The sequence below is a fragment of the Anomaloglossus baeobatrachus genome, chromosome 2, assembly GCF_048569485.1.
Source record: "Anomaloglossus baeobatrachus isolate aAnoBae1 chromosome 2, aAnoBae1.hap1, whole genome shotgun sequence".
NCBI classification, from domain to species: domain Eukaryota; kingdom Metazoa; phylum Chordata; class Amphibia; order Anura; family Aromobatidae; genus Anomaloglossus; species Anomaloglossus baeobatrachus.
In genome coordinates this window covers 96,129,626-96,156,795 of record NC_134354.1, presented here as the reverse complement: position 1 = coordinate 96,156,795, position 27,170 = coordinate 96,129,626, and the positions used below count along the sequence as shown (strand labels likewise).

Here is a 27,170-nt window from a genome sequence, read left to right as displayed (position 1 = left end):
GTCAGCGCTAAACATATTCGTCGCATTGTCGAAACTGTGCAGAAGGGTGCATATGTCCTTGATCTGAGACCACTCCAGCAGTGTGATCTGCCCCACCTCTGCATTTCGTTGGCCCAGGCTATACGTCATAACATATTGCACCAGGGCTCGGCGGTGCTGCCACAGTCACTGCAACATGTGGAGAGTCGAATTCCAGCGTGTCGGCACATCGCATTTCAGGCGATGAACCGGCAGGCCGAAAGACTTCTGGAGCAATGCAAGTCGGTCAGCTGCTGCGGTTGAACGGCGGAAGTGAGCAGAGAGTGACCGTGCCCTGTGCAGAAGCCCATATAGGCTAGGATAGTGGGTTAAAAATTGCTGGACAGCAAGGTTCAACACGTGAGCCATACAAGGCACGTGTGTCACCTTGCCCCGGTGTAGGGCTGCACCCAGGTTTGCAGCATTGTCGCACACGGCCTTCCCTGGCTGCAGGTTGAGTGGGTACAACTCCTCAGTTGCGTGACTCTTATTTCCAAGACATTTCAAGGTAAAGACCGCCTGATGCCATTGAGCTCTGCTGCCAGCATAGTAAGGAGGTGTGAGGGATTCCTTGTGCGCAGTTACAACGCGGGTGGCCTGACCAGGCAGGCTTGGGGCGGAGGTGGAGGACCCAGACGAGGTTGAGGAGGCAGAAGCAGTGGAGGAACTTCTACATACAGAGGATTGACGCACACATCGTGGGGACAGCAAGACTTGTTCAGCAGACCCTTCTCCATCTCTCACCATAGTTACCCAGTGCCCAGTCAGCAACATGTAAGCCCCTGTCCATGCTTACTGGTCCAAGTATCGGTGGTGAAATGCACCCTGTCACACACTCAAGGAAGCGGTGATGTTGTGTGCGACATGCTGGTGTAGCGCAGGCAAACCTTTTTTGGAGAAGTAGTGGCGACTGGGCATCTGGTACTGGGGCACTGCGACTGTCATAAGGTCTCGAAAATCCTCCGTGTCCACCAGGCGGAAAGGCAGCATTTCGGTAGCCAGGAGCTTACAGAGGGTGAAAGTCAACCTCTCAGCTTTGTCATGGCTCGGAGGAAATGGCCTTTTATTTGTCCACATCTGAGGGACCGAGATCTGGCTGCTGTGTGGAGACGGTGTTGAGTAGGGTGTCCCTGGCAAACTGCAGGTGTGTCAGGAAAGTGCAGGCGGAGATATGATGTTGCCTTCATCCAAAGTTTGTGCTCTTGATGTCTGAAAGAGCTCTACACCAGCAATTGTTTCCCCTTCCAAAACAACTGACGACCTGCAAGCAAACTGCCTTTTGCGGTTAAAGAGGTGGAAGGTCTGCGTGGAAAAACATGTGTGACAGCTGTCCCCACAGTCATAGAGGATGAAGAGCGCGCAGATGCACTTGAAGGGGCAGACAGTGGTTGGCCCGCTCCGCTAGGCCGCATTGTAGCACGGTGAGCTTCCCACTGGGACTTATGCTTGTTATTCATGGAAGAAGTTGTCAAACTAGTGAGGTTTTGGCCTCTACTTATAGATTGGTGACAAATCTTACAGATCACATGATTTGGGAGATCCTTTGCGATGTCAAAAAAGGACCAGGCTAGGCAAGGCTTAGAGCCGATGTGGCCTGCAGAGCCACCCCGACTTGTGCTCAGAGGCAGAGTTGTGGCTGAGGATGCAGTTGTTGACGTGCTTCCAGTACTCCGACTCTGTCCAGGAAGGTGCAAGGTAACTTCGTCGTCAGTCGCATCCTCCTCCACCGCCTCTGGTGACCTCCTCGAGTACCTGACTGTGGATTGACAGTAAGTGGGATCTAGAGCTTCATCATCAAGCGTTGTGTTTGCACTCCCCTCGTCCTCAGACCTAACCTCTTCCTGGCCTGACTGAATAGTTAAGTTGTCATCCCAATCAGGTATCTGCGTCTCATCATCATCAGTATGTTCCTCATTGTCTCCACCAACAGGTGTTACAGTTTGGGAATGATGGTCCACATTATACTCAGAAACGTGGTCATCAGGGCCTGAATCTGACTCACAAAGCTTCTAGGCATCATTGCAGACCATTTCCTGTTCTGTAGTCACTGTAGCTTGGGAGCAGACCTCTGATTCCCAGGCTATAGTGTGACTGAACAGCTCTGCAGACTCAGCCATCTCTGTTACACCATACTCTGCAGGGCGGGTGGAGACCTGAGAGCTGGGAGAAAGCAAGTGCAATTGGGTTGACAACTCAGAGGACTGTTGTTGTTTGGATGTTGAAGTTGAGGTGGAGGAGAGGCCACTTGTTGGAGCACTTGAGATCCATTCAAGTATGTTCTTTTTTTGTGCATCATTTACCTTTTGTTACAGTTGTTCGGTTCCATAAAAAAGGTAGCAAATCCAATTGTCCACGGAAAGTAGTACACATCTTACTTTTGCTGGAAGGTGGCCTTTCCTCAGCAGATGTTAATGTAGCTTTCCCACCTATCCCACAGACACAAACTTTTTTTCCTTTTCTAACATGCCTGTTCCCCTTTCCACCAGCATCTGTCCTTTTGCCACTCATTTTGTTAGCAACAAGATGGGACACTTAAAATGTGGTAGCAAAAATGGAGACGTGGTGTAGATTGCCGAGGTGGTCTAGCTTTATTGACAGCTGAAAAACCAACACTGACTATCCCAGACAATTTTAGTATGCCCCTAACAGTGGCAGCACAGTTTGCAATTAGAATTGCGTAGCAAAAATGGACAGGTGTGTACAATGCAGAGGTGGTCTAGCTTTATTGACAGCTGAAGAACCAACACTGACTATCCCAGTCAATTTTAGTATGCCCCTAACAGTGGCAGCACAGTTTGCAATTAGAATTGCGTAGCAAAAATGGACAGGTGTGTACAATGCAGAGGTGGTCTAGCTTTATTGACAGCTGAAGAACCAACACTGACTATCCCAGTCAATTTTAGTATACCCCTAACAGTGGCAGCACAGTTTGCAATTAGAATTGCGTAGCAAAAACTGGGCAGGTGGGTAGAATGCACGGGTGCTGTTGGTCACTGGACAGCATAGGAACACTAACTTAGTATTCCAGACACTTTTAGGATGCCCCAAAAAGTGTCAGCTCTTCGAGGAAATAAAATAGCGTGGCAAAAATGGGCAGGTGGGTAGAATGCACGGATGCTGTGGGTCACTGGACAGCAAAGGAACACTAACTTAGTATTCCAGACACTTTTAGGATGCCTCAAAAAGTGTCAGCTTTTTGGGGAAATAAAATAGCGTGGCAAAATTGGGCAGGTGGGTAGAATGCATGGGTGCTGTAGGTAGCAGGACAGCAAAAGAAGCCTCACTTTCTAATCCTGCTAGCAGCTATGGCTATGAACACCTGTAAACCAGCCCTGAAAAGGGCTGAAATAACCAGTAGTCTCTAATCCATCCCTAAAGCGCTGTGTAGATTGCACTGTATCTCTATAGCACACACAGCAGCAGCTGCGGGATCGGTGACTGTCACCCACACATAGCAGATAGATAAAGGTCAAAGGAGAAGAGGACATGAAGTGTGGTAAATAATCTGGTTTTAGGTCTTATGATGCCATGTTGAAGGTTTTTAAGGCTTTAAATGGGTGTCCATAATTTAAACAGGCCAAAAATCTGGGGATGTGCTAAAATAAAAAAAAAAAAAAATCATTGCATTTGACTTATTCCTTCAAAAGACAATACTAAGGCCCAGGGGGCATTCACTTCAAGTGGAAGAAAAGCGATTCCGGTAGCTAAATAGGAAAGGATTCTTTACAGTTAGAGCAGTCAGACTGTGGAATGCCCTACCACAAGAGGTAGTAATGGCAGATACTATAGCAGCTGTTAAAAAAGGGCTGGATGATTTATTCAGTACACATAACATTGTTGGGTATAAGTGACTTAGTGAAAAAATATATAATTGGTGGAGGAAGGGTGAACTAGATGGACCTAGGTTTTTTTTCAACCTATGTAACTATCATATACTTACCTAGTAAATCCCCTGCCATTCTAGCACTGCCACTTTTATGGTCCGCTGGTCCTTGATAGCAGTTCTGCAGTGAAGATGTTCCAACTACCATCACATCACTGCTGCTGCTAATCACTGTCCTTAATGGTGATAGCAGCATAGTCGGCATGTGACCTATGGAGGAGATGTGATCACAACCGCTAAAAAGGACTAGCAGGATCACTGAAGAAGTGTTATTTTATTGCAGTCCCATATGAATGTTGGCTGCTTGGAGTTTGTTGTCATTTTGCATGTGTTGAATCAAAATCAGCCGCCAATCTCATCAAAGCATGATGGAGAGACAGAACAGAAGCCTAAGCTTTTGTTAAGGCAGGGCATGGATATTAGTCAATGGCAGATGCCCTCAATTAGAATTATCTGTCAATTACACAAGGACTAGTACAATCCATACTTCCAACAACACCCATATCTAAGCTAAAACTTAGCCATGTATGAAGAAGGGGACATGTTCCCCAAAATGTCTCTTCATGTGAGACCAAAACACATGGCTTGCCAATTTTCATACTGTTTGCTTACATGTCGCCAAATAAAAGAAAGAGTACACTGTTCCAAACAAACTACTAAGTTTGAGTAGCCTTTGTACTCAAGATTTTTGAATAAGTGCCCTTAGCATCTTTGGAAACTACAGTTAGGTCCAGAAATATTTGGACCCACAAGTTTTGTTATTTTAGCTGTTTACAAAAACATGTTCAGAAATACAATTATATATATAATATGGGCTGAAAGTGCACACTCCCAGCTGCAATATGAGAGTTTTCACATCCAAGTCGGAGAAAGGGTTTAGGAATCATAGCTCTGTAATGCATAGCCTCTTTTTCAAGGGACCAAAAGTAATTGGACAAGGGACTCTAAAGGCTACTTTACACACTGCGATATCGGTCCCGATATCGCTAGTGTGGGTACCCGCCCCCATCTGTTGCGCGACACGGGCATATCGCTGCCCGTGCCGCACAACATCGCCCACAGCCGTCACACATACTTACCTGTCCGGCGACGTCGCTGTGACCGGCGAACCGCCTCCTTTCTAAGGGGGCGGTCCGTGCGGCGTCACAGCGACGTCACTGAAACGTCACTGAACCGCCGCCCAATAGCAGCGGAGGGGCGGAGATGAGCGGGACGTAACATCCTGCCCACCTCCTTCCTTCCTCATAGCGGCCGGGAGGCTGGTAGGGAGAGCTTCCTCGCTCCTGCGGCGTCACACGCAGCGATGTGTGCTGCCGCAGGAGCGACGAACAACCTCGTTACTGCTGCAGTAACGATAATTGGGAATGGACCCCCGTGTCGCCGATTAGCGATTTTGCACGGTTTTGCAACGATGCAAAATCGCTTATCGATGTCACACGCAACGGCATCGCTAATGCGGCCGGATGTGCGTCACAAAATCCGTGACCCCAACGACTCCGCATTAGCGATGTCGTAGCGTGTAAAGCCCGCTTAAGGGCTGCAATTAACTCTGAAGGCATCTCCCTCGTTAACCTGTAATCAATGAAGTAGTTAAAAGGTCTGGGGTTGATTACAGTTGTGTGGTTTTGCATTTGGAAGCTGTTGCTGTGACCAGACAACATGCGGTCTAAGGAACTCTCAATTGAGGTGAAGCAGAACATCCTGAGGCTGAAAAAAAAAGAAAAAATCCATCAGAGAGATAGCAGACATGCTTGGAGTAGCAAAATCAACAGTCGGGTACATTCTGAGAAAAAAGGAATTGACTGGTGAGCTTGGGAACTCAAAAAGGCCTGGGCGTCCACGGATGACAACAGTGGTGGATGATCGCCGCATACTTTCTTTGGTGAAGAAGAACCCGTTCACAACATCAACAGAAGTCCAGAATACTCTCAGTGAAGTAGGTGTATCTGTCTCTAAGTCAACAGTAAAGAGAAGACTCCATGAAACTAAATACAAAGGGTTCACATCTAGATGCAAACCATTCATCAATTCCAAAAATAGACAGGCCAGAGTTAAATTTGCTGAAAAACACCTCATGAAGCCAGCTCAGTTCTGGAAAAGTATTCTATGGACAGATGAGACAAAGATCAACCTGTACCAGAATGATGGGAAGAAAAAAGTTTGGAGAAGAAAGGGAACGGCACATGATCCAAGGCACACCACATCCTCTGTAAAACATGGTGGAGGCAACGTGATGGCATGGGCATGCATGGCTTTCAATGGCACTGGGTCACTTGTGTTTATTGATGACATAACAGCAGACAAGAGTAGCCGGATGAATTCTGAAGTGTACCGGGATATACTTTCAGCCCAGATTCAGCCAAATGCCGCAAAGTTGATCGGACGGCGCTTCATAGTACAGATGGACAATGACCCCAAGCATACAGCCAAAGCTACCCAGGAGTTCATGAGTGCAAAAAAGTGGAACATTCTGCAATGGCCAAGTCAATCACCAGATCTTAACCCAATTGAGCATGCATTTCACTTGCTCAAATCCAGACTTAAGATGGAAAGACCCACAAACAAGCAAGACCTTAAGGCTGCGGTTGTAAAGGCCTGGCAAAGTATTAAGAAGGAGGAAACCCAGCGTTTGGTGATGTCCATGGGTTCCAGACTTAAGGCAGTGATTGCCTCCAAAGGATTCGCAACAAAATATTGAAAATAAAAATATTTTGTTTGGGTTTGGTTTATTTGTCCAATTACTTTTGACCTCCTAAAATGTGGAGTGTTTGTAAAGAAATGTGTACAATTCCTACAATTTCTATCAGATATTTTTGTTCAAACCTTCAAATTAAACGTTACAATCTGCACTTGAATTCTGTTGTAGAGGTTTCATTTCAAATCCAATGTGGTGGCATGCAGAGCCCAACTCGCGAAAATTGTGTCACTGTCCAAATATTTCTGGACCTAACTGTACTTCAGAAGCCCTATAAATAATGTGGTCACCGCTGCAGCCAGTGATTGGCTGCAGTGTTTACATGTTGTGTAGACAAATCATTGATAGAAAATGGTAAACAGAATCTATTGGTGATGCATGGGAAACCTTGTTTTGAAAATGGATGGCATTGGCAAAGTAAGCATTACTTAGTTTAGAATTTTAGAGAATTCTGAGCTTTTGGAAAAAATCAAGGACTGAACAATCTCTTTAAACTTAAACAGTCTGCAGTAATGTGCCTCTTAAGGTCCAGTCACACTAAGCAACTTACCAGCGATCCCAACAACGATAGGGATCGCTGGTAAGTTGCTAGGAGGTTGCTGGTGAGATGTCACACTGCGACGCTCCAGCGATCCCACCAGCAACCTGACCTGGCAGGGATCGCTGGAGCGTCGCTACACGAGTTGCTGGTGAGCTCACCAGCAACCAGTGACCAGCCCCCAGCGCCGCATGAAAGATGCTGCGCTTGGTAACTAAGGTAAATATCGGGTAACCAACCCGATATTTACCTTGGTTACCAGTGCACGGAGCTACACGTGCAGAGAAGAGGGAGCAGCGCACACTGAGCGCTGGCTCCCTGCTCTCCTAGTTACAGCACACATCGGGTTAATTACCCAATGTGTGCTGCAGCTAAATGTGCACAGAGCAGGGAGCAGCGCACAATGCTTAGCGCTGGCTCCCTGCTCTCCTAGTTACAGCACACATCGGGTTAATTACCCGATGTGTGCTGCAGCTAAATGTGCACAGAGCAGGGAGCAGCGCACACTGCTTAGCGCTGGCTCCTTGCTCTCCTAGCTACAGCACACATCGGGTTAATTAACCCGATGTGTCCTGCAGCTACATGTGCACAGAGCAGGAGCCGGCACTGACAGTGAGAGCAGCGGTGGCTGGTAACAAAGGTAAATATCGGGTAACTAAGGACAGGGCTTCTTGGTTACCCGATGTTTACATTGGTTACCAGCCTCCGCAGAAGCCGGCTCCTGCTGCCTGCACATTCAGTTGTTGCTCTGTCGCTGTCACACACAGCGATCTGTGCTTCACAGCAGGACAGCAACAACTAAAAAATGGCCCAGGACATTCAGCAACAACCAACGACCTCACAGCAGGGGCCAGGTTGTTGCTGGATGTCACACACAGCAACATCGCTAGCAACGTCACAAAAGTTGTTCGTTAGCAGCGATGTTACTAGCGATGTTGCTTAGTGTGACGGGGCCTTAAGTGCTGATGTTGATTTACCATTGTATACACCTGACAGCTGCTGCTCCTGCGCAGGTGACTCACAGGTAGTGGGTAAACAGAAGTGGTGAAGCGTCATTGTCCCATCTTCCTCTAATATAAACCTTGCTTTCTGCTCCAGGTATTAGCAGCAGATGCCAACTGCGTTTCTACCCGGAACCTTCTAGACATATTGCTGCACTTCTAGAAGACACCATGTCCAGTTCTCCGAGACGCAAGTTCTCTTTAGAGTTTCATGACGAGGACACATTTTCTACTTTTGAGAAAGGAGAAAAAGATGGGAAAAGAGATGAAAAACCTCCCATGGATTCAGCGTTGCAGAAAGAAGGTGACAAGTTTCGTCTAAGTATTGGCATCAACGAGGCCTTTTTGGGGAAAACACAAGGAAATGGTGGCAAGTAAGTCTATCTGTCATATGTGATGTCATTTGTGAATGATGGTGGCAATTGTACTCATTGATTAATAATAGTGCTAGGTGGGTGTCACAAACCACCGGGGGGGTCACTCAGAAATCCCCCGCGCTGGCTACCAGTACGTCACGATCGGGGGGTAACAAGTGGGGGTCACCCCTCCTTTATACCTCCCGACCGACAGACAGAGCACGTGACGCGCTCTCTAGCGCCCCTCTTATAGTCAGGCCAATTATGGAATTGCCCGACAATAAGCAAGGAGGCCGCTATACTACTTATGCCGATTAGTGAAGGGTCCCCGGTGAGAGTAGGGTATATATTCCCCCGACCTCCGCGGGCGGAATATATAATATCTTCCCGAATCTCACTGGCCTCCCCACAATAATCCTTGGCACAACTCGCTGCCACCAACCGCTTCACGGTAACTATTAGCCGAACACACAGACGTGGGATTCAAGATCGAGATAACAGAACAGCCCAAGATTAATTATATAATTTAATCAGCCTAAAGCACACTAGAAACTACAATATATACAATAGGGAATCTACAGAATATACATAGGTCAGAGTACAGTTACAATCAAAGCATGGGTTACAAACAGGCATACACAGTTCCAGCAGTTACCTTGTTGCGTCTGGCCACAGGGGGGCGCTGTACCCAGGTTTCTAGGATCCTTCCCACAGATGTTTCCTACACGTGCCCCCAGCGAAAAGAACACTGGAAAATGGCCGAAGTAGGGTTATCAACCTGGGCAAATCCAGGTCCCCTCCTACCTTCGTGACCTCAGAGGGAGCACTGCTCCACCCCTGGCTGGAGTTATGGACAAAATCCACAACATGGAATATGGCCATAACTTTGCCTGGGAGCGTCGTAGGCGGACACCAATGCTCTCATTGTGATAGTTATGAATTTAGCTACAGAACGAGAGGTTTCATGACCTGTCTGCCAGTTCCCCATTGGCTGATATCACGCCTGGGGCATTTCCCAATGTCCTGCTCCCATAAAAAGGGTGTGCCGGCATCGTCCGCATGCGGAGACACCATTTTTATGGTTGCCATATTTATCGGAAATATGGCTTGCGAGATATGAACCATTTTTTACTGGAGTCGTTCTGTCTAGCTAGCTCCATAGCCTTGCTAATGAGATACAACTCTTGTTACAGGGTGACGGCAGGGAGTCATCCTGTGTCCATTGTTCCCACACCACCTCATCTCCATATCATAGGAGATGGCCATGGGATTTGTTGCTAAACCAGTTGTGTGAAGGAAAGGGGGGGTGACACCAGGAGAGGGCTTCCTGACATACTTGAATATCATGATTTATCGTCATATCTCCGGATTTACCTCACACCTCCCCCCTTTTGAGGGCGCTAGGGGGCAGCACACTCCGGTGTTCCCCCGTGCGCCCGTCCGCGACCTCTCCTTGTCGGGACAGCCCGTCTGCGTTACCGTGGTCACGGCCCCTTTTGTGGCGAATGGTGAAGTTGTATTGCTGGAGCGCAAGGCTCCATCGCAACAATCGCCCATTCGTCCCAGAGACGGTGTGCAACCAGCTGAGGGGATTGTGGTCCGTCTCCACGATGAAGTGGCGCCCGTATAGATAGGGTTGCAGACGCTGCAGGGCCCACACTATGGCCAGGCACTCCTTCTCCATTGTGGAATAGGCCACTTCCCTCGGTAACAGCTTCCGGCTCAGGTACAAGACTGGGTGCTCTTGGCTCGCAGAGTCCACCTGGCTGAGCACCGCACCGAGGCCGAAGTCACTGGCGTCGGTCTGTACTACAAACGGCCGCGTGAAGTCGGCTGCCTGTAGCACGGGCGGGCTGGACAGGGCGTCCTTTAGGGCCCGGAAGGCTGTCTCGCAGTCCATTGTCCAATCGACTGCAGAGGGCAGCTTCTTCTTGGTGAGGTCCGTCAGGGGCTTTGCCAGGCTACTATAGCATGGAACAAACCTCCTATAGTACCCAGCGGTCCCCAAGAAGGACATCACCTGCTTCTTGGTCCTGGGGGTGGGCCAGGATGCGATGGCCTCCACTTTCTCAGGCTCGGGCTTCAGTGTTCCCCCGCCTACCCGGTGACCGAGGTACTGGACCTCGCTCATGGCCAGCTGACACTTGCCCGGCTTGATGGTCAAACCTGCCCGGTGGACCCGCCTGAGCACCTGTGCTAGATGCTCTAGGTGGTCCTCCCAGGTGGGACTGAAGACGGCAATGTCATCTAGGTACGCGGCCGCGTACCCTTCAAGTCCCTTGAGCAGGGTGTTGACCATCCGCTGGAAAGTGGCAGGGGCATTCCTCATCCCGAATGGCATCACCGTGGACTCGTATAGTCCAAATGGGGTAATAAAGGCAGAGCGTTCCCTGGCCTTGCGAGTCAGGGGGATCTGCCAATATCCCCGGCTCAGATCCATGATGGTCAGGTACTGAGCCCCGGCCAACTGATCGAGCAGGTCATCGATGCGTGGCATTGGGTACGCATCGGCGACCGTGACAGCATTGAGCCCCCTGTAGTCCACGCAGAACCGAGTGGTTCGGTCCTTCTTAGGGACGAGGACTACAGGCGAGGCCCAAGCGCTGTTGGATGCCTGGATCACCCCCAGCTTCAGCATCTCGTCAATCTCCTGGCGCATGTGTTGCTGCACCTCCAGGGAGACCCGATATGCCGAACGCCGGATCGGGGGATGATCCCCAGTGTCCACGTGATGGACAGCCAAGTCAGTCCTTCCGGGCTGGTTGGTAAACAACCCCCGGAAGGGGTGTAGGGTGGCCCACAGCTGGGACCGTTGGTCCTCCAAGAGCTGGTGGCCAACCTCCACATCCTCAATGGATCCGCCTGCCCTAACCTGGGCTAGCATATCCAAGAGGGTTTCCGCTTCTCCCTCCTCGGGCAGGTTGCACACGGGGAGCGCACATGCCTCCCGCTCATGATGTGCCTTCATCATGTTCACATGGAAGGGCTTCCGCCTTCCACGGGCAGGGTCCAGGGTGACCAGGTACGTCACAGGGTTGAGCTGCTGGTACACGAGGTATGGGCCTTCCCAGGCTGCCTGAAGCTTGTCCTGTGGTACGGGGACCAGTACCCACACCTCTTGACCCACTTGGTAGGTCCTCTCACAAGCGTTCTGGTCGTACCAACGCTTCTGATCGGCCTGGGCTTGAGCCATATTGTCGTGTACCAGTTGCGTCAAGGCCTGCATTTTGTCCCGGAAGCGCATGACATACTCGATAACCGACACTCCAGGGGTGGCCAAATCCCCTTCCCAAGCCTCTTTCACCAGAGCCAGGGGGCCCCGCACACGTCGCCCGTACAGGAGCTCAAACGGTGAGAATCCTGTTGAGGCCTGTGGAACCTCCCGGTAAGCAAATAACAGGTGTGGGAGATACCGCTCCCAGTCACGCCCATGGGAGTCGACCAACATCTTAAGCATCTGCTTTAAGGTGCCATTGAACCGCTCGCACAGGCCATTAGTCTGTGGATGGTACGGGCTGGCCACCAGATGTCGCACCTGGACTTGCTTACAGAGGGCCTCCATCAGCTGGGACATGAATTGGGTCCCCCGGTCAGTGAGCATTTCCTGGGGAAAACCCACTCGGGAGAAAATCTCCAGCAATGCGGTGGCCACCTTGTCAGCCCGAATGGACGACAAGGCCACTGCTTCTGGGTACCGGGTGGCATAGTCCACTACCGTCAGTATGAAGCGTTTCCCGGAGCTGCTGGGGATGGCCAGCGGGCCGACCAGATCCACAGCCACCCTCCTGAAAGGCTCATCGATGATTGGCAGAGATACTAGTGGGGCTTTGGGGTGTGGCCCCGCCTTCCCCACTCTCTGACAGGTTTCACACGAACGGCAGTAGGCAGCCACATCGGCCCCCATTTTTGGCCAGTAGAAATGCTGGTTTAACCTGGCCTTGGTCTTAGCGATCCCTAGGTGTCCGGCCATCGGAATCTCATGTGCGATCCGCAACAACTCCGTCCGGAACGGATAGGGTACCACCAACTGTCGGTCCCTGGGCCACGCCTCCGGTGAACCCTGCTGGACCGTGGCCCGGTACAGCCGTCCTTGGTCCCAGACCACTCGCTCCGGGTCCGAGTCCGAGGGAGGCTGTGCCGCCTGCTCCTTAAGAGCTTTCAGGCTGTCGTCAGCTTCTAACGCTGCCTGAAACCCCTGACTAGATGTGGCCAGAATCGACGAGACTGTCACATCTTCAGTCAGTACCCCGGGACCTGTGTCCTGGCCTCCACCTGACTCGGCTGCCACTTGGTCAGAAGGGGAAGAGCTATCGGACCTCCGGGAGGCCCCTTGGCTTCCAGCGCTCCCACTGCGGGTGACAGCGGCCACAGCCGCTGCGACCGTGGGTCGTGCCTGCTCCTCCTCCGTTCCTGACCAAGTCGCCGGTTCAGGCAGGCCTACCTGGCTTCCTGACACCCCGGTTGTGGGGGAACCCTGCACCGAGATCTTACCTGGGAGCACTTCCGCTCCTGGACCGGCCCCAATCTCACCTGCCTGTTCCCCTCCTGCAGCAACAGAACCCCGCTGTGAAATCTCTGGGGACCCCACATTTGCTGTGGTAGCCCCCACCCCACACACTGGTCCTCCCCCTGCAGCACCCTGCTCTCTGCTTATCCCTGCAGAGGGCAGCAGATCCCAGCTCACAGGCTGGTTACTTGTAGAGGCATTGTCACACCTTTCTCTGACCCCCTCCCCTGTCACAGCTGCAGCTGAGTGTGTGTCTATGGTGTCTATGCAAGCAGAAGTATCAGAGTTCACTCCCTCCTCCCTTACATCATTCATAGATAACACATTAACATTGTCCGGAGGCATGTCAGTACTGGCTGAAGGTTCAGCCCTTGGTTGGGGCCCAAACTGGGAGGTTATCTGCCCCAAATCTGTCCCAAGTAGCACGTTTGCGGGGATCCGATCAGTTACCCCCACCTCCCTCACCCCTCGCCCTGCGCCCCAGTCCACATAAATGTCAGCAACAGGCAGCGCCGGGTCAATGCCTCCAATCCCGGAGACAGCGAGGGTTTTTCCAGGGATCAAGTCTTGGGGGGACACCATCTCAGGCCGCACCAGAGTCACCTCCGAGGCGCTGTCTCGCAGTCCTATGGTCACAGACCGGCCGACGGTGACAGGTTGGAAGCTGTCCAGGGACCTACCACCACCCCCACCCACACAATACACCTTGGGCGGCCCTTGGGACGGGGACGGAGCCGGGGCCTTGGGACGCTGAGGGCACATGGCCTTGAAGTGTCCAGGTAGGTTGCACTGGTGGCACCGTCTTGGTTCCGCCACGGGCCTGGAGAGGGGAGTTGAGGGGGACACCCCCTGCAGTCTAGGGGCAGGTGGGGCAGTCGCAGAATTCATCTTACCCCCTCTCCAGGTGCTGCTGGTGGCCGCTCTCCTGGCCTCAGGGGCCCGGTTGTTGGTGTAGTCATCGGCAAGGGCAGCTGTAGCCGTGGACCCCTTTGGCTTCTGGTCTCGGATGAACTGGCGGAGATCCTCAGGGCAGTTCCACAAGAGTTGCTCCGTGATGAACAAGTCCAGGATCTCCGGTCCGGTGGAAAGCTGCAGGCCTTGGGTCCAGTGGTCGGCAGCTCGGGCAAGTGCCCGCCGGTGGTCAGCCCAGGAGTCCTTTGGTCCCTTCTGCAGGGTCCGGAACTTCTTGCGGTAGGACTCCGGAGTGAGGTTGTACTGTTGGATCAGGGCCCGCTTGATGGTGTCGTAGCCCTGATCTGCCTCAGCAGGCAAGTCCCCAAGGATATCCAGGGCCTTACCCCTTAAACGGGGGGTCAGGTATTTGGCCCACTGGTCCTTGTCCAGATGGTGCTGCAGGCAAGTCCGTTCAAAAGCAGTCAAGAAAGAGTCCAAGTCTCCATCCTTCTCCAGCACTGGGAAGTCCTCAACACGGACCTTTGGAAGTTTGGTGTCTCGAAGGTCACGTGTGGCTGATGAGGGCCGGAGCTGAGCTAGCTGCAGCTGGTAGTCACGGTCTGCCTGTCGCTCTCGCTCTTCACGCGCTGCCTGCCGCTCTCGCTCCGCAGCCTCACGCTCTGCGTGCCGCTCTGCCCTGCGCTCTGCCAGGAGTTCCTTGTAGCCCTTCTGGTCTCCAGCCTGGAGAAGGGCCATAGCCATTTGAAGAAGGCTATCCGAGCCTCCCAGGCTCGGTGGAATGGCACGTGGTGATCTGCGGCACGCTGCAGAGCTAGGCGATTCACTGTCCCTTTCAGAGCGGAGGGCTGGCATCTGGCTCGTTGAGGAACCTTGGGTGAGCTCCTCCTCATCTTGTCCAGCAGTGCCAGGTTGCGCAATGTCCTCGGCAGAACGGTTTTCTGGCGTCGAGCTCCTGGAGGACTCGTGGGCAACCTCCTCATTGCTGTCCACAGCACCGTCCTCCCTCTCTTCGGCTCCTGCCTTAGCATTGGCCAGTTGCATAGCTCTGCTCCTGGTGCCATCAGCCATTCTTGCAGACTTTTGGTCACTGACACAGAACTGACACCTGATGCCTCCACACACCTTACAGTATCTGCACTCTGACACTCTAGTGTTGAGCTAGTCTGAAGACCCCAGTAGCCACAGCTACTGCAGGCAGTCTTTAGTGTCTGGGAGTATGGGTCTCACACTCACACACACTATTATCTCGATCCCACCGCTATGCCACCAATATGTCACAAACCACCGGGGGGGTCACTCAGAAATCCCCCGCGCTGGCTACCAGTACGTCACGATCGGGGGGTAACAAGTGGGGGTCACCCCTCCTTTATACCTCCCGACCGACAGACAGAGCACGTGACGCGCTCTCTAGCGCCCCTCTTATAGTCAGGCCAATTATGGAATTGCCCGACAATAAGCAAGGAGGCCGCTATACTACTTATGCCGATTAGTGAAGGGTCCCCGGTGAGAGTAGGGTATATATTCCCCCGACCTCCGCGGGCGGAATATATAATATCTTCCCGAATCTCACTGGCCTCCCCACAATAATCCTTGGCACAACTCGCTGCCACCAACCGCTTCACGGTAACTATTAGCCGAACACACAGACGTGGGATTCAAGATCGAGATAACAGAACAGCCCAAGATTAATTATATAATTTAATCAGCCTAAAGCACACTAGAAACTACAATATATACAATAGGGAATCTACAGAATATACATAGGTCAGAGTACAGTTACAATCAAAGCATGGGTTACAAACAGGCATACACAGTTCCAGCAGTTACCTTGTTGCGTCTGGCCACAGGGGGGCGCTGTACCCAGGTTTCTAGGATCCTTCCCACAGATGTTTCCTACACGTGCCCCCAGCGAAAAGAACACTGGAAAATGGCCGAAGTAGGGTTATCAACCTGGGCAAATCCAGGTCCCCTCCTACCTTCGTGACCTCAGAGGGAGCACTGCTCCACCCCTGGCTGGAGTTATGGACAAAATCCACAACATGGAATATGGCCATAACTTTGCCTGGGAGCGTCGTAGGCGGACGCCAATGCTCTCATTGTGATAGTTATGAATTTAGCTACAGAACGAGAGGTTTCATGACCTGTCTGCCAGTTCCCCATTGGCTGATATCACGCCTGGGGCATTTCCCAATGTCCTGCTCCCATAAAAAGGGTGTGCCGGCATCGTCCGCATGCGGAGACACCATTTTTATGGTTGCCATATTTATCGGAAATATGGCTTGCGAGATATGAACCATTTTTTACTGGAGTCGTTCTGTCTAGCTAGCTCCATAGCCTTGCTAATGAGATACAACTCTTGTTACAGGGTGACGGCAGGGAGTCATCCTGTGTCCATTGTTCCCACACCACCTCATCTCCATATCATAGGAGATGGCCATGGGATTTGTTGCTAAACCAGTTGTGTGAAGGAAAGGGGGGGTGACACCAGGAGAGGGCTTCCTGACATACTTGAATATCATGATTTATCGTCATATCTCCGGATTTACCTCACAGTGGGTATTTACCTGCAATTGATATAGTCCAAAAATAAACAAAAATATTTATATATTAATTTAGAAGTACCAAAACTTATTAGTGAAAAACACATATTTTCCACTTTCCTGGTAAATCCCAGAGATGTTGATATTATTGCACCCTGGTTTCTTAATTCTCTGGTTTTGTGCCTTCCCTATAGCATCTTTAGTGAATGTCGTGGTGGCCCCTTAGCTATATTTCTGGTAAGTCTCCAAAAATAGTCAGGTTGAATGTAGTAAGATGGGATCCTGCAAATACCAGTTTGTTACAAATATTTGACCACTTATGCTCTGAAATCAGGGGTCCTATATACTCCCTACACTCTCTATGATAGTGATTGGGTGAGAAGGAAACATTTGAGCCTGCTCACTTGCACTCTTTTTAGATACAGTATCTACCATATACTTTATTGAAAATGGACTGTGTGTAGGCAGACACCCCCCTACTGGATATGAAATATTGTATAGACTGGATGGTCAGTCGATGAAGTCATCTGAAACATCAGTAATGTTGTAGTTTGATCTTTAGTGGCAAAAGCTGACCTGATTGGCAATAAACTATACCTAGAAATAAAGGATATAGTAAAGCAATGCTGAATGACAAAGCAGCGCAAAAATGGGTCTTATTAGAGGACAATCAGGGGAAAAAAACACACTGAACAGCTCATCTTTGAAGGTTATGAAAGTCACAACGAACTACAAAACGGTTGTAAGACATGGCTACTGCAGCCCCACATGGATGTAGAGCATGAACCGTTGGATGGACAAGGGGTGATGCCACAGTACTGTGATGATGAGACAATCCAGGACCTAACTATATTGATGTTATTTCTAGGTGTTTCGGAGAGAACCCCTCTCCTTCTTCAGTGATTATTCCTGAAGAAGGAGAGAGGTTCTCTCTGAAACTCGTAGAAATAAAATCAATATTCCCTGTTTTTTCAGATTATAAGATGCACTTTTCCTCCCAATACTTTAAGAGGAAAATGAGGCGTGCATCTTAAAATTCACATGTAGTTTACCAGGAGGTGGAGAATGGGCGCTGTGCTAGCTACGGGTAGCTGTGTGGAGCAGGGCGGTGCTGGGGGTGAGATGCTCAGTTGGCAGTGCGGCGGGTGAGATGCTCTGTCAGCAGTGTGATGGCTGTGATGGGAGCTGTGTGGAGCAGGACAGTGCGGCGGCGGGTGAGATGCTCTGTCGGTGGTGCGGTGGCTGCTGTGTGGAGCACGGCAGTGCAGCGGGTGAGATGCTCTGTCGGCGGTGCGGAGCTTCAAATAATGCTGCCCGGAGTTGGTGCCTGAGCAGATGAAGCTCTCAACTCAAGATCTCATCTACGCATGCACCAATTCCGTGCGCCATTTCTTTGAAACCCGCACTGCCGACAGAGTATCTGGGACACCCGCCCCCCTGCTCCACACAACCAGCCACACCACAGCCAGCATAGTCGACCCCACTGCATCCAGAACAGTAGCCCCCACCGCAGCCAGCACAGCCAGCAGAGCAGCCAGCATTGCCCTACTCCAGTACCCCCCGCCTCCTGTGACCCTGCTCCACCACTGCTGCCCCCCTCCGGTAAGACACCACTGGAGTATAAGACGGATCCCAGTAAATATATATATTTTACTTTTTTTATCTCTAAATTTGGGGTGCGTCTTATAATGTGGTGCGTCTTATAAAACGAAAAATTCGGTCGTTAAGTCCTGGATTGTCTTTTCATCACGGCAGTACGGCATCACCCCCTGTCCATCCAAGGTTCATGGAAATAGAGGATGTGACATCTTCAGGGACACCTCTTTAAAATGAGTTTTAGCAAAAAAGGAATGCATTTTCTATAGAATTTTTTTTTAAAAGAAAGATGTACAAATCCTTCATTTTTTCTGTTAAAATATATACTGTAATATGAACAAAAATTGTCAGCATTACTACGACACTTAACTAATTAAAGCAAGTAAATTATCCTATTTGTAGTAAAAACAAAAATTCAACTTCTTAGAACATGGTAATAAGTTCCAAATTGTAGTTTTCATGCTTCTAATTTTCATCATTTTCACTATAATAAAAAAAAGGTTGTTACCTCAATTTTATTTGGTTTCTTTTTTCTCCTTGTGCTGCAAAATTCCATTGACAGCACATGCCGTCTTTTAGAAAAGATTTACGATCTTTCATGGGCTCACTAAAGAGAATCCAGGGAAACAGCGGTAATGTAAAAGCTATGCACTTGTTGCAGCCATCACAACATGGTCTACCATGCACCTTTTATCTGAAAAGAGTTTAGTGCTAAATTAAGATATGTATGGGCCTTTTTGGATATTAAGGAGTGATGAGAAGGAAAACAAATGTACATAAGGTTTTCTAAATATTGCACAATAAAGTTTATGGTAATAGCTTTAAGTTTGTAACTTTTGTGCCACCTACCACATTTACTGCTTTTTTTCCCGATAATATTTTTTCTATTCATTATGCAGTTAGTGAAGAAAATAAAGCCTAAAGATTACGTTGTTTGCTCTTGGGGTTGTGCCTATGGACGGCTTACAGGATGTAAATATTGCAGTGTTGAATATGGCTTGTAAGGCCTAGGACACACGGCGAGAAAAATGGAGCTAGTGGAATGCAATAAAAAAAATTGCATTCCACTCGAACCAGTATTACTCTATGGGGCAGCTCCCATGAGCGATTATTTTCTCAGCCCTAATCGGACCGAGAAAACAGTCACAGCATGCTGCAGGTGTAATGTGATCCTGTTCCACTCGCACCCATGCAAGTCTATGGGTCGAGAGAAACATATCATTTCTCCACATTACACCGGTGTAACATGAGTGCAGTGCGATTCTCACATGAGCCGGCTACGGAGGAAATGGGGAGATAAATCCCTCTCCTCCGCAGCGCCGGCCCTCCCCTCCTCAACTGTGGTCTGATCACACGGTCGGACCACAGTCGCATGACACTCGGCTCTCGCTGTATAGAGTTTTCATACATGGTAAGGTAGCGCCCCTGAAGCCATCAGGGAGCTACAAGGTACTGCATCCCCACCAGGATGCAGGGCCTACCCCCAGGGACCCAGAAGACCAGTGCTGGTAACAACAAAAACATTCCAGTTAATCCCTGTTTTATCCCCAAATTCCCCATAGACTGGTGGCAGACTAGGGTGGAACCTAATGGATGACCACTTAGAGGTGGAGCCAATCCAGTCCACTAGATGACCAGGTGTGAGAGGCAGACAGTGGACAGTCAGACAAGACAGTGAGTAGTTGAGAGTCGTCGGTGACGGATGGACAGAGAGTGAGTAGAAGTACTGACAGGAGTGTGACGGTGACCTGAGGGCCTAGGCGTTTGGTTGCTGGTGGAGTACGGCGGAGTGCTCCCGGAACCATTCCACCAATGGGGTACAGAATCCTAGGTCAGGCAAACGCTCCAGGCAGACCTGATAAAATCTGCACAGTGAAGGGACCATCAAGGACCTCACTGACCTTGAAGTTTGGGACTCAATAGCAACGGGAGAAACGGGGAACAGGACCAGAGGCTCCAACCCCACAGGGTTCACGCTAGCGTCATATGGTATACCGTTCAGAGACTACCAGGAGGGGACCCCCAGATGCCCCAAGCCATGGAGACCCACCAACCAAAGACAGGTGCAGGGGAAAGAAGCCACCAGGTCACTAATCCGGCACTGGAACTAAGGGGACCAGCGGTCAAGACCAGCCATTCTTGGGTGACCAGTTTCCATCTGACTGTGGGTAAAGGAACCAGTTACACTGCAACCCATTGTGTGGCCTACCCTCTTTCTGCATCCATCTACAGTATATCACCTAGCCTCTGGGGCCCGGCCCTGCTTGCGGAGGGCCTAACATCCAGGCTACCACTAACACCAGCCCCAGTAGTGAGGCTGTTATTTTTGCAAAAGGAGGATCTACAAAATATTAATGTCACTTTTATGTTGAGGTGCCCATACTTTTGCACCAGTCAAATTTTGTTTAAATGCGGATTGCACATTTTCTGTTAGTACAATAAACCTCATTTCAATCCAGAAATATTACTCAGTCCATCAGTTATTAGATATATGAAACTGAAATAGCTGTTGCAAAAACCCAAATTGTTATAAAGAAAAAAGGTTAACATTAATAGGGGTGCCCAAACTTTTTCATATGACTGTAAAAGCCCATGCTGCTCTGTATAAGGTAAAAAAAAACAACTTTTTAATACTCACCTAGAGGGTGGTCTGGTCCGATGGGTGTCACTGGTCTTGATCTGACGCCTCCCCAATCTTATGCAATTGTCGTCATCCTGCCCAGCTACGTGTACATGAAACGTCCTGCGTCATTCACATAAAGACCACCATTGTGCTCCTGCGCATGCAGACTTTGATCTGCCATGTTGAGGGCAGAGCATAGTACTGTAATGCACAGGCGCGAGGAAAGGTCAAAGACCGCCCGCGCATGCATACTACAATACTTTGATCTGCCCTCAGCCGGGCAGAAAGAAGTGCGCATGCGCAAGAGCACAATGGCGGTCTTTATCTGAATGACGCAGGATGCATCATGCACACGGAGCTGGGCAGAAAGCACAATAAGGAGGAGGTACAGAACTGAGAGGAGCGATGACTATTGAACTGGACTACTCCCTAGGTGAGTATTAAAAAGGTTTTTGTTACGTTCTACAGCCTGGGCTCTTATATATGTGATGCCCTGGCCTATTCGGGTCGTCACAGTGTTCTGCACAATCTGCCCTTCCCGTGCAACCCCCCATGGTTCTGGGAACCTAACCTGCAGTACTGCCTCCACCAGCATTCACAAATCCTAGATACACTTTGCACCACACCTGTCAGGCACACCAGTGGGCTGCTTAAGCAGGAATAGGGTCTCCCACCTAGGGGTCAGGCAGGGAGATGAGAGGTGTCAAGCGAGTCAAGTAGGAACCCTCGAGCTGTGAGGAGCTCTGAGGAAGCTGGGAGTTGTAGCTCCCAGGGGAGAAGAAGACTAGATCGCAGACGGTGGTCTGGATCTAGAGGAGTCGGACCCCCGGTCACAGGGAATTGAGACTAGGTGCCTGGAACCCATCAAGGAGGACGGTCAGCAGCCTGGTCCTATCACCGGTCCGGGACCGAAGGAACGACGGGGTACACAGACCCTAGGTCGGGGAGAAGCTTTAGGCGACCCGGCAATTAATCTGCGGAGGACAGGGCCTTTATGGACTCTTCCCACCAAGCTCAGAGATCGGGGGCACTAGCACAATGAGGGGGATAGGGCTTTCCAAACAAGTGGCCGACTGAAATCCCAAGCGAGAGCTCCTGAGAGCATGCTCCGTCACTTAGCCACAGTAGGGAGCGGGGACCAGAAAGCTCCAAGCTACCGGGCCGCAACGGACAATCTAAATTGGTGCCAGGAGGCAGGTTACAGACCACCAGGTAGTGCTGCAGGGGACGGGACCCGGACAAGCTCCCCTCAGGAGACAGCGGTCAGAGACTTGGTTTACCCTATTGTCAGCGTCTGCTTTATTGATGAGTGAGTACCGTTGACCCCCGCACTGCACTCCCCTCATCACCATCCAGAGTCCCGGGGCCAACCCCTACCCATGGAGGGTAACATCATCTTGCTGCCCCACTCCATCACCCCGGGTACTCCCAAAGGCAGCGGCGCTACTCACAATTAGCGCACACCACGGGTGGCGTCAAGAACTGTACCTCTCCCCTGTAAATAACCACCTTTTACATTTGAGTATGGCCCCTAGACCCCGGGTCCAGAGACCCTCGAGCCGCGAGTAATCACCACTCCCGGATCTGAGTGGTTCGATCCGCTGCAGGTGCGGCACATATACAGTATTCTGGAATGCTGTATATAAGAGCTCAGTGGTGGTGGCCGTAGCACATAAGGGAAGATCCTTTTGTCGGGTTCCCTTTACCTAGTGACTGACAATACAGCAAGGGTTAAAAGGAAGAGGCATTAAAAGGGTTGTCTTATCTTTGTAAATTGTTTAGGATGCAAGGTGTTCATAAAAACAAAAAACCTTTTTATTAACTTCTTATTAAATATTTTTGAGAATGAAGTGATTTTTAATTTTATAGTTTTTTAGTGTGGAGCTTTTTTGCCTGTGTATCAGAGGTGGCCAGCTTCCTAGGCAAGGAGCATATCGAACCTTGGCAAGCAAAAAGCCATGATGCAGATGAGAGGCACACTTCTCATGATACAGGAAGAGAATGCCCCCTAAAACAGATAAAAAACAATCTATTCCCCACCCTCACCCTCAAAAATAATAGAGCATAATTTTGCATGGTCTAGATATTTATTTTTGTTATTTGTAATGTATTCCATGTTTAGTAGATACACGTTTTTAGAATCTATTCTTATTGTTACCACTATAAACATTGAGATGAGTTATTCATATCTAAAATTTGTAGCAAAACACCACTCATTCTGTTCTTTTCTGGTGAAGAACTAGGAACCCAAATTATTACATTTCTGAAGACTTTAATGGTGCAAATAATGAAATGGCTGTAGGTTCACTTATCTTCTATGTCAAATATTTTTGTTGTGCAATGCATCTAAAAGGAAAATAAATATATCCTACTATTTAGTGTCTACAGCTCATATACGTGGTTTCATGTCTTCATGGTAATAAACTAGAGACAAAGACTGAATAGCCAGCAGACATACTCCCTTGTTAACCCACATTTTTTAGCATACCTGGTTTAAAAAATGGTAAACTGGCCAATTAAGTAGGGTCTTCATGTATTATGTATTAGAGGGTCCCCAAGGTTTGGACCACTATGAACAGCTGTATAGCTGAGCAAAGTCACAGACCACCAGAGACTTTGAAGCATTATAGAGTTCTCCTGTATGGATGCTTGTTGCCCAGGCCCACATTTTTTTTTATATAAAGCTGTCAATGTTTGGTGGGTTCAATAAGGAAGTAGGGACATATGGAATAAATAAGACTACTCTTTCAGGCTTTTTGTCTCCATGAGGATACAGCTACCAAAATCTAATATATAAAGCTGAGTGTGTATGTGTGTATGTGTGTATGTGTGTATGTATGTGTGTGTATGTGTGTGTGTGTGTGTGTGTGTGTGTGTGTATGTCCGCTAAAGGAATCTGAACCGTCGTATTTACAATCACAAAATTTTGCACAGACGCCCCATGTGACTCAGAGAACGTCATGGACTATATTTTGATGAGAAAATTTAACCCTGTGCTTTACAGTTACTCTCTAAAAAACTGCCTCCATTAAAGTCAATGGAGCTGCGAGCTACAGGTTATTAATAGCGGCTGTGATTAGTTGCTATAGGAACAAAAACAATTGTTAGTATAAGACGCTTATGTGTGAAGTATTATTATTATTATTATTATTATTTATTATTATAGCGCCATTTATTCCATGGCGCTTTACAAGTGAAAGAGGGTATACGTACAACAATCATTAACAGTACAAGACAGACTGGTATAGGAGGAGAGAGGACCCTGCCCGCGAGGGCTCACAGTCTACAGGGAATGGGTGATGGTACAATAGGTGAGGACAGAGCTGGTTGCGCAGTGGTCTACTGGGCTGAGGGCTATTGTAGGTTGTAGGCTTGTTGGAAGAGGTGGGTCTTGAGGTTCCTCTTGAAGCTTTCCACGGTCGTGGAGAGTCTGATGTGCTGAGGTAGAGCGTTCCAGAGTATGGGGGATGCACGGGAGAAATCTTGTACACGATTGTGGGAAGAGGAGATAAGAGAGGAGCAGAGAAGGAGATCTTGTGAGGATCTAAGGTTGCGTGCAGGTAGGTACTGGGAGACTAGGTCACAGATGTAGGGAGGAGACAGGTTGTGCATGGCTTTGTATGTCATGGTTAATGTTTTGAACTGGAGTCGTTGGGCGATGGGAAGCCAGTGAAGGGATTGGCAGAGTGGCGAGGCTGGGGAGTAGCGAGGGGAGAGGTGGATTAAGCGGGCTGCAGAGTTTAGGATAGATTGGAGGGGTGCAAGAGTGTTGGAAGGGAGGCCAGAGAGCAGGAGGTTGCAGTAGTCGAGGCGGGAGATGATGAGGGCATGCACTAATGTTTTTCTAGATTCTTGGTTAAGAAAAGCACGGATCCGGGAGATATTTTTGAGTTGTAATCGGCATGAGGTGAAGAGGGCTTGGATGTGTGGCTTGAAGGATAGAGCAGCGTCGAGGGTCACTCCAAGGCAACGAGCTTGTGAGACTGGGGTGAGTGAGCAACCATCAAGTGTGATGGAAAGGCTTGTTGGAGGAGATGAGTGAGGAGGAGGAAAGACAATAAACTCTGTTTTGTCCATGTTAAGTTTTAGGAATCGCGCCAAGAAGAAGGATGAAATAGCAGACAGACATTGTGGAATTTTGGTTAGTAGGGAGGTAATGTCAGGTCCAGAGAGGTAGATCTGTGTGTCATCGGCATAGAGATGATACTGGAAGCCGTGGGACTCTATGAGCTGTCCCAAGCCGAAGGTATAGATGGAGAACAGCAGGGGTCCAAGAACTGAGCCTTGAGGGACACCGACAGATAGGGGGCGAGATGAGGAAGTGGTGTGAGAATGGGAGACGCTGAAAGTTCGGTCGGTTAGGTATGAGGAGATCCAAGATAGGGCCAAGTCTGTGATGCCCAGAGATGAGAGAATCTGTAGTAGGAGGGAATGGTCTACTGTGTCGAAGGCAGAGGACAGGTCCAGGAGGAGGAGGACAGAGTAGTGTCGCTTGGCTTTGGCGGTTAGTAGATCATTGGTGACTTTGGTTAGGGCAGTTTCGGTAGAATGATGTGGTCGGAAGCCAGATTGAAGCCGGTCAAAGAGGGAGCAGGAGGAGAGGTATGAGGACAATTCAAGATGGACATGCTGTTCCAGTAGTTTTGAGGCGTAGGGGAGAAGGGATATGGGGCGATAGTTTGACACAGAGGATGGGTCAAGGGAGGGCTTTTTGAGGATGGGTGTAATAGAGGCATGTTTAAAGCATGAAGGGACTACACCACTTGCTAGTGATAGGTTGAAGAGATGGGTTAGAGCTGGGATGAGGACTGCGGTGATGTTGGGGATGAGGTGCGATGGGACCGGGTCCAGTGCACAGGTGGTTAGATGTGATCTTGAGAGTAGAGTGGAGAGATTGTTTTCTGTCATGGTGGAGAAGCTGGATTTGGAGGAAGATGGCTGAGTAGCTATGATGAGGGGCTGTGGTGATTGTGGGCCAAAGCTTGCTCTGATGTTGTCAATCTTCCGCTTGAAGAAAGAGGCAAAGTCTTCAGCTGAGATGAGAGGAGAGGGAGGTGGTGCCGGAGGACGGAGGAGAGAATTGAAAGTGTTGAATAGCTGTTTAGGGTTGTGAGAGAAAGAAGATATGAGGGATGAGAAGTAGGTTTGTTTTGCAGCAGTGAGTGTGGACTTGAAAGTGGTGAGGGACTCTTTATATGCAATGAAGTGCTCAGTGGAATGAGACCTCTTCCATCTGCGCTCAGCAATTCTGGAAGCCCGTCTAAGTTCTTTAGTCTGCCTTGTGTGCCAGGGTTGCCTGTTGATTGTGCGGGTTTTGGTGTGTGTGAGGGGGGCAGCTGATTCGAGAGCTGCAGAGATTGTAGTGTTGTATAAAGTTGCAGCGGCATCTGCATCATGTAGAAATGCAATGTCTGTGAGGGGGAGAAGGGACTGAGAAAGGGCGTGTAAATCAATGTGTTTGATATTTCTGCGAGGGTGTGAGAATTTGTGGAGGGGGGGTTGCATACTTGGAGAAGAGAGGGAAGAGAATGTGAGTAGGTTGTGGTCAGACAGGGGGAGAGGCAAGTTAGAGAGGTTAGATAGGGAACAGAGGCGAGTGAAGATGAGGTCCAGCGTGTGGCCATCTTTGTGAGTAGCTGCAGAAGACCATTGGGTGAGGCCGAAGGAGGAAGCGAGTGTTAGAAGTTTGAAGACAGATGAGTGGGAAGTGTCAATGGGGATATTGAAATCACTCATGATGATGGTGGGGATGTCGGTGGAAAGGAATTGTAGTAGCCAGGTGGTGAAATGGTCAAAAAAGGCAGTGGCTGGCCCTGGAGGGCGGTAAATGACAGCCAGCTGAAGGTTGGAGGGGGCGTAGATGCGTACGGAGTGCACCTCAAAAGAGGGGAGCGTGACAGAGGGTGGTAGTGGAATTGGTGTAAAGGAGCATTGGTCGGACAGGAGCAAACCAACTCCTCCACCATGCTTGTTACTGGGGCGGGGGGTGTGAGAGAGTTGGAGACCGCCATAAGAAAGTGCAGCAGGAGAGGCAGTGTCAGAGGGGGTGAGCCAGGTTTCTGTGATGGCGAGGAAGGAGAGTTTATTAGTGATGAACAGATCATGAATATAGGATAGTTTGTTGCAGTCAGAACGAGCGTTCCATAGAGCTCCTGTTAGTGGGACTGGAGGAGCGGGGGCTGGGTGAATGGGTATGAGGTTTGCGAGGTTGCGGAAATTTGTGTTAGGTTGTTGAAGAGGGTTTGAAGTGACAATAGGGATGTGGTGAGGAGGACCAGGATTTGAAGCAATATCCCCAGCAGTGAGGAGAAGGAGTGAGAGTGTTAGTAGGTGGGAGCAGGAGAGGCCATGAGATGGACGTGTGTGTCTGGAGACACTGGGTGAAATGTGGAGGAAAATATCTGAGGGGAAGGTGAGATGAGTGGGGAGGATGGAGGGAGAGATGAAAAGTTCATTACTGGCTTTAGGGATCAGAGGGGGCAGTAAAAAGTGAAGTAT

At 49.7% G+C, this 27,170-nt stretch overlaps 1 protein-coding gene across 1 annotated transcript in view; it reads left to right on the top strand.

Annotated features, from left to right (window-relative positions):
- The window catches only part of LOC142291008 (transient receptor potential cation channel subfamily V member 1-like), a 218,308-nt gene that overhangs the window by 38,818 nt on the left and 152,320 nt on the right, over positions 1-27,170 (top strand). Inside the window, exon 2 of the mRNA XM_075335190.1 lies at positions 8,233-8,509. Coding sequence (XP_075191305.1) covers positions 8,307-8,509 — 203 coding nt within the window. The 5' untranslated portion in view covers positions 8,233-8,306. The remainder of the gene's footprint in view (positions 1-8,232; positions 8,510-27,170) is intronic.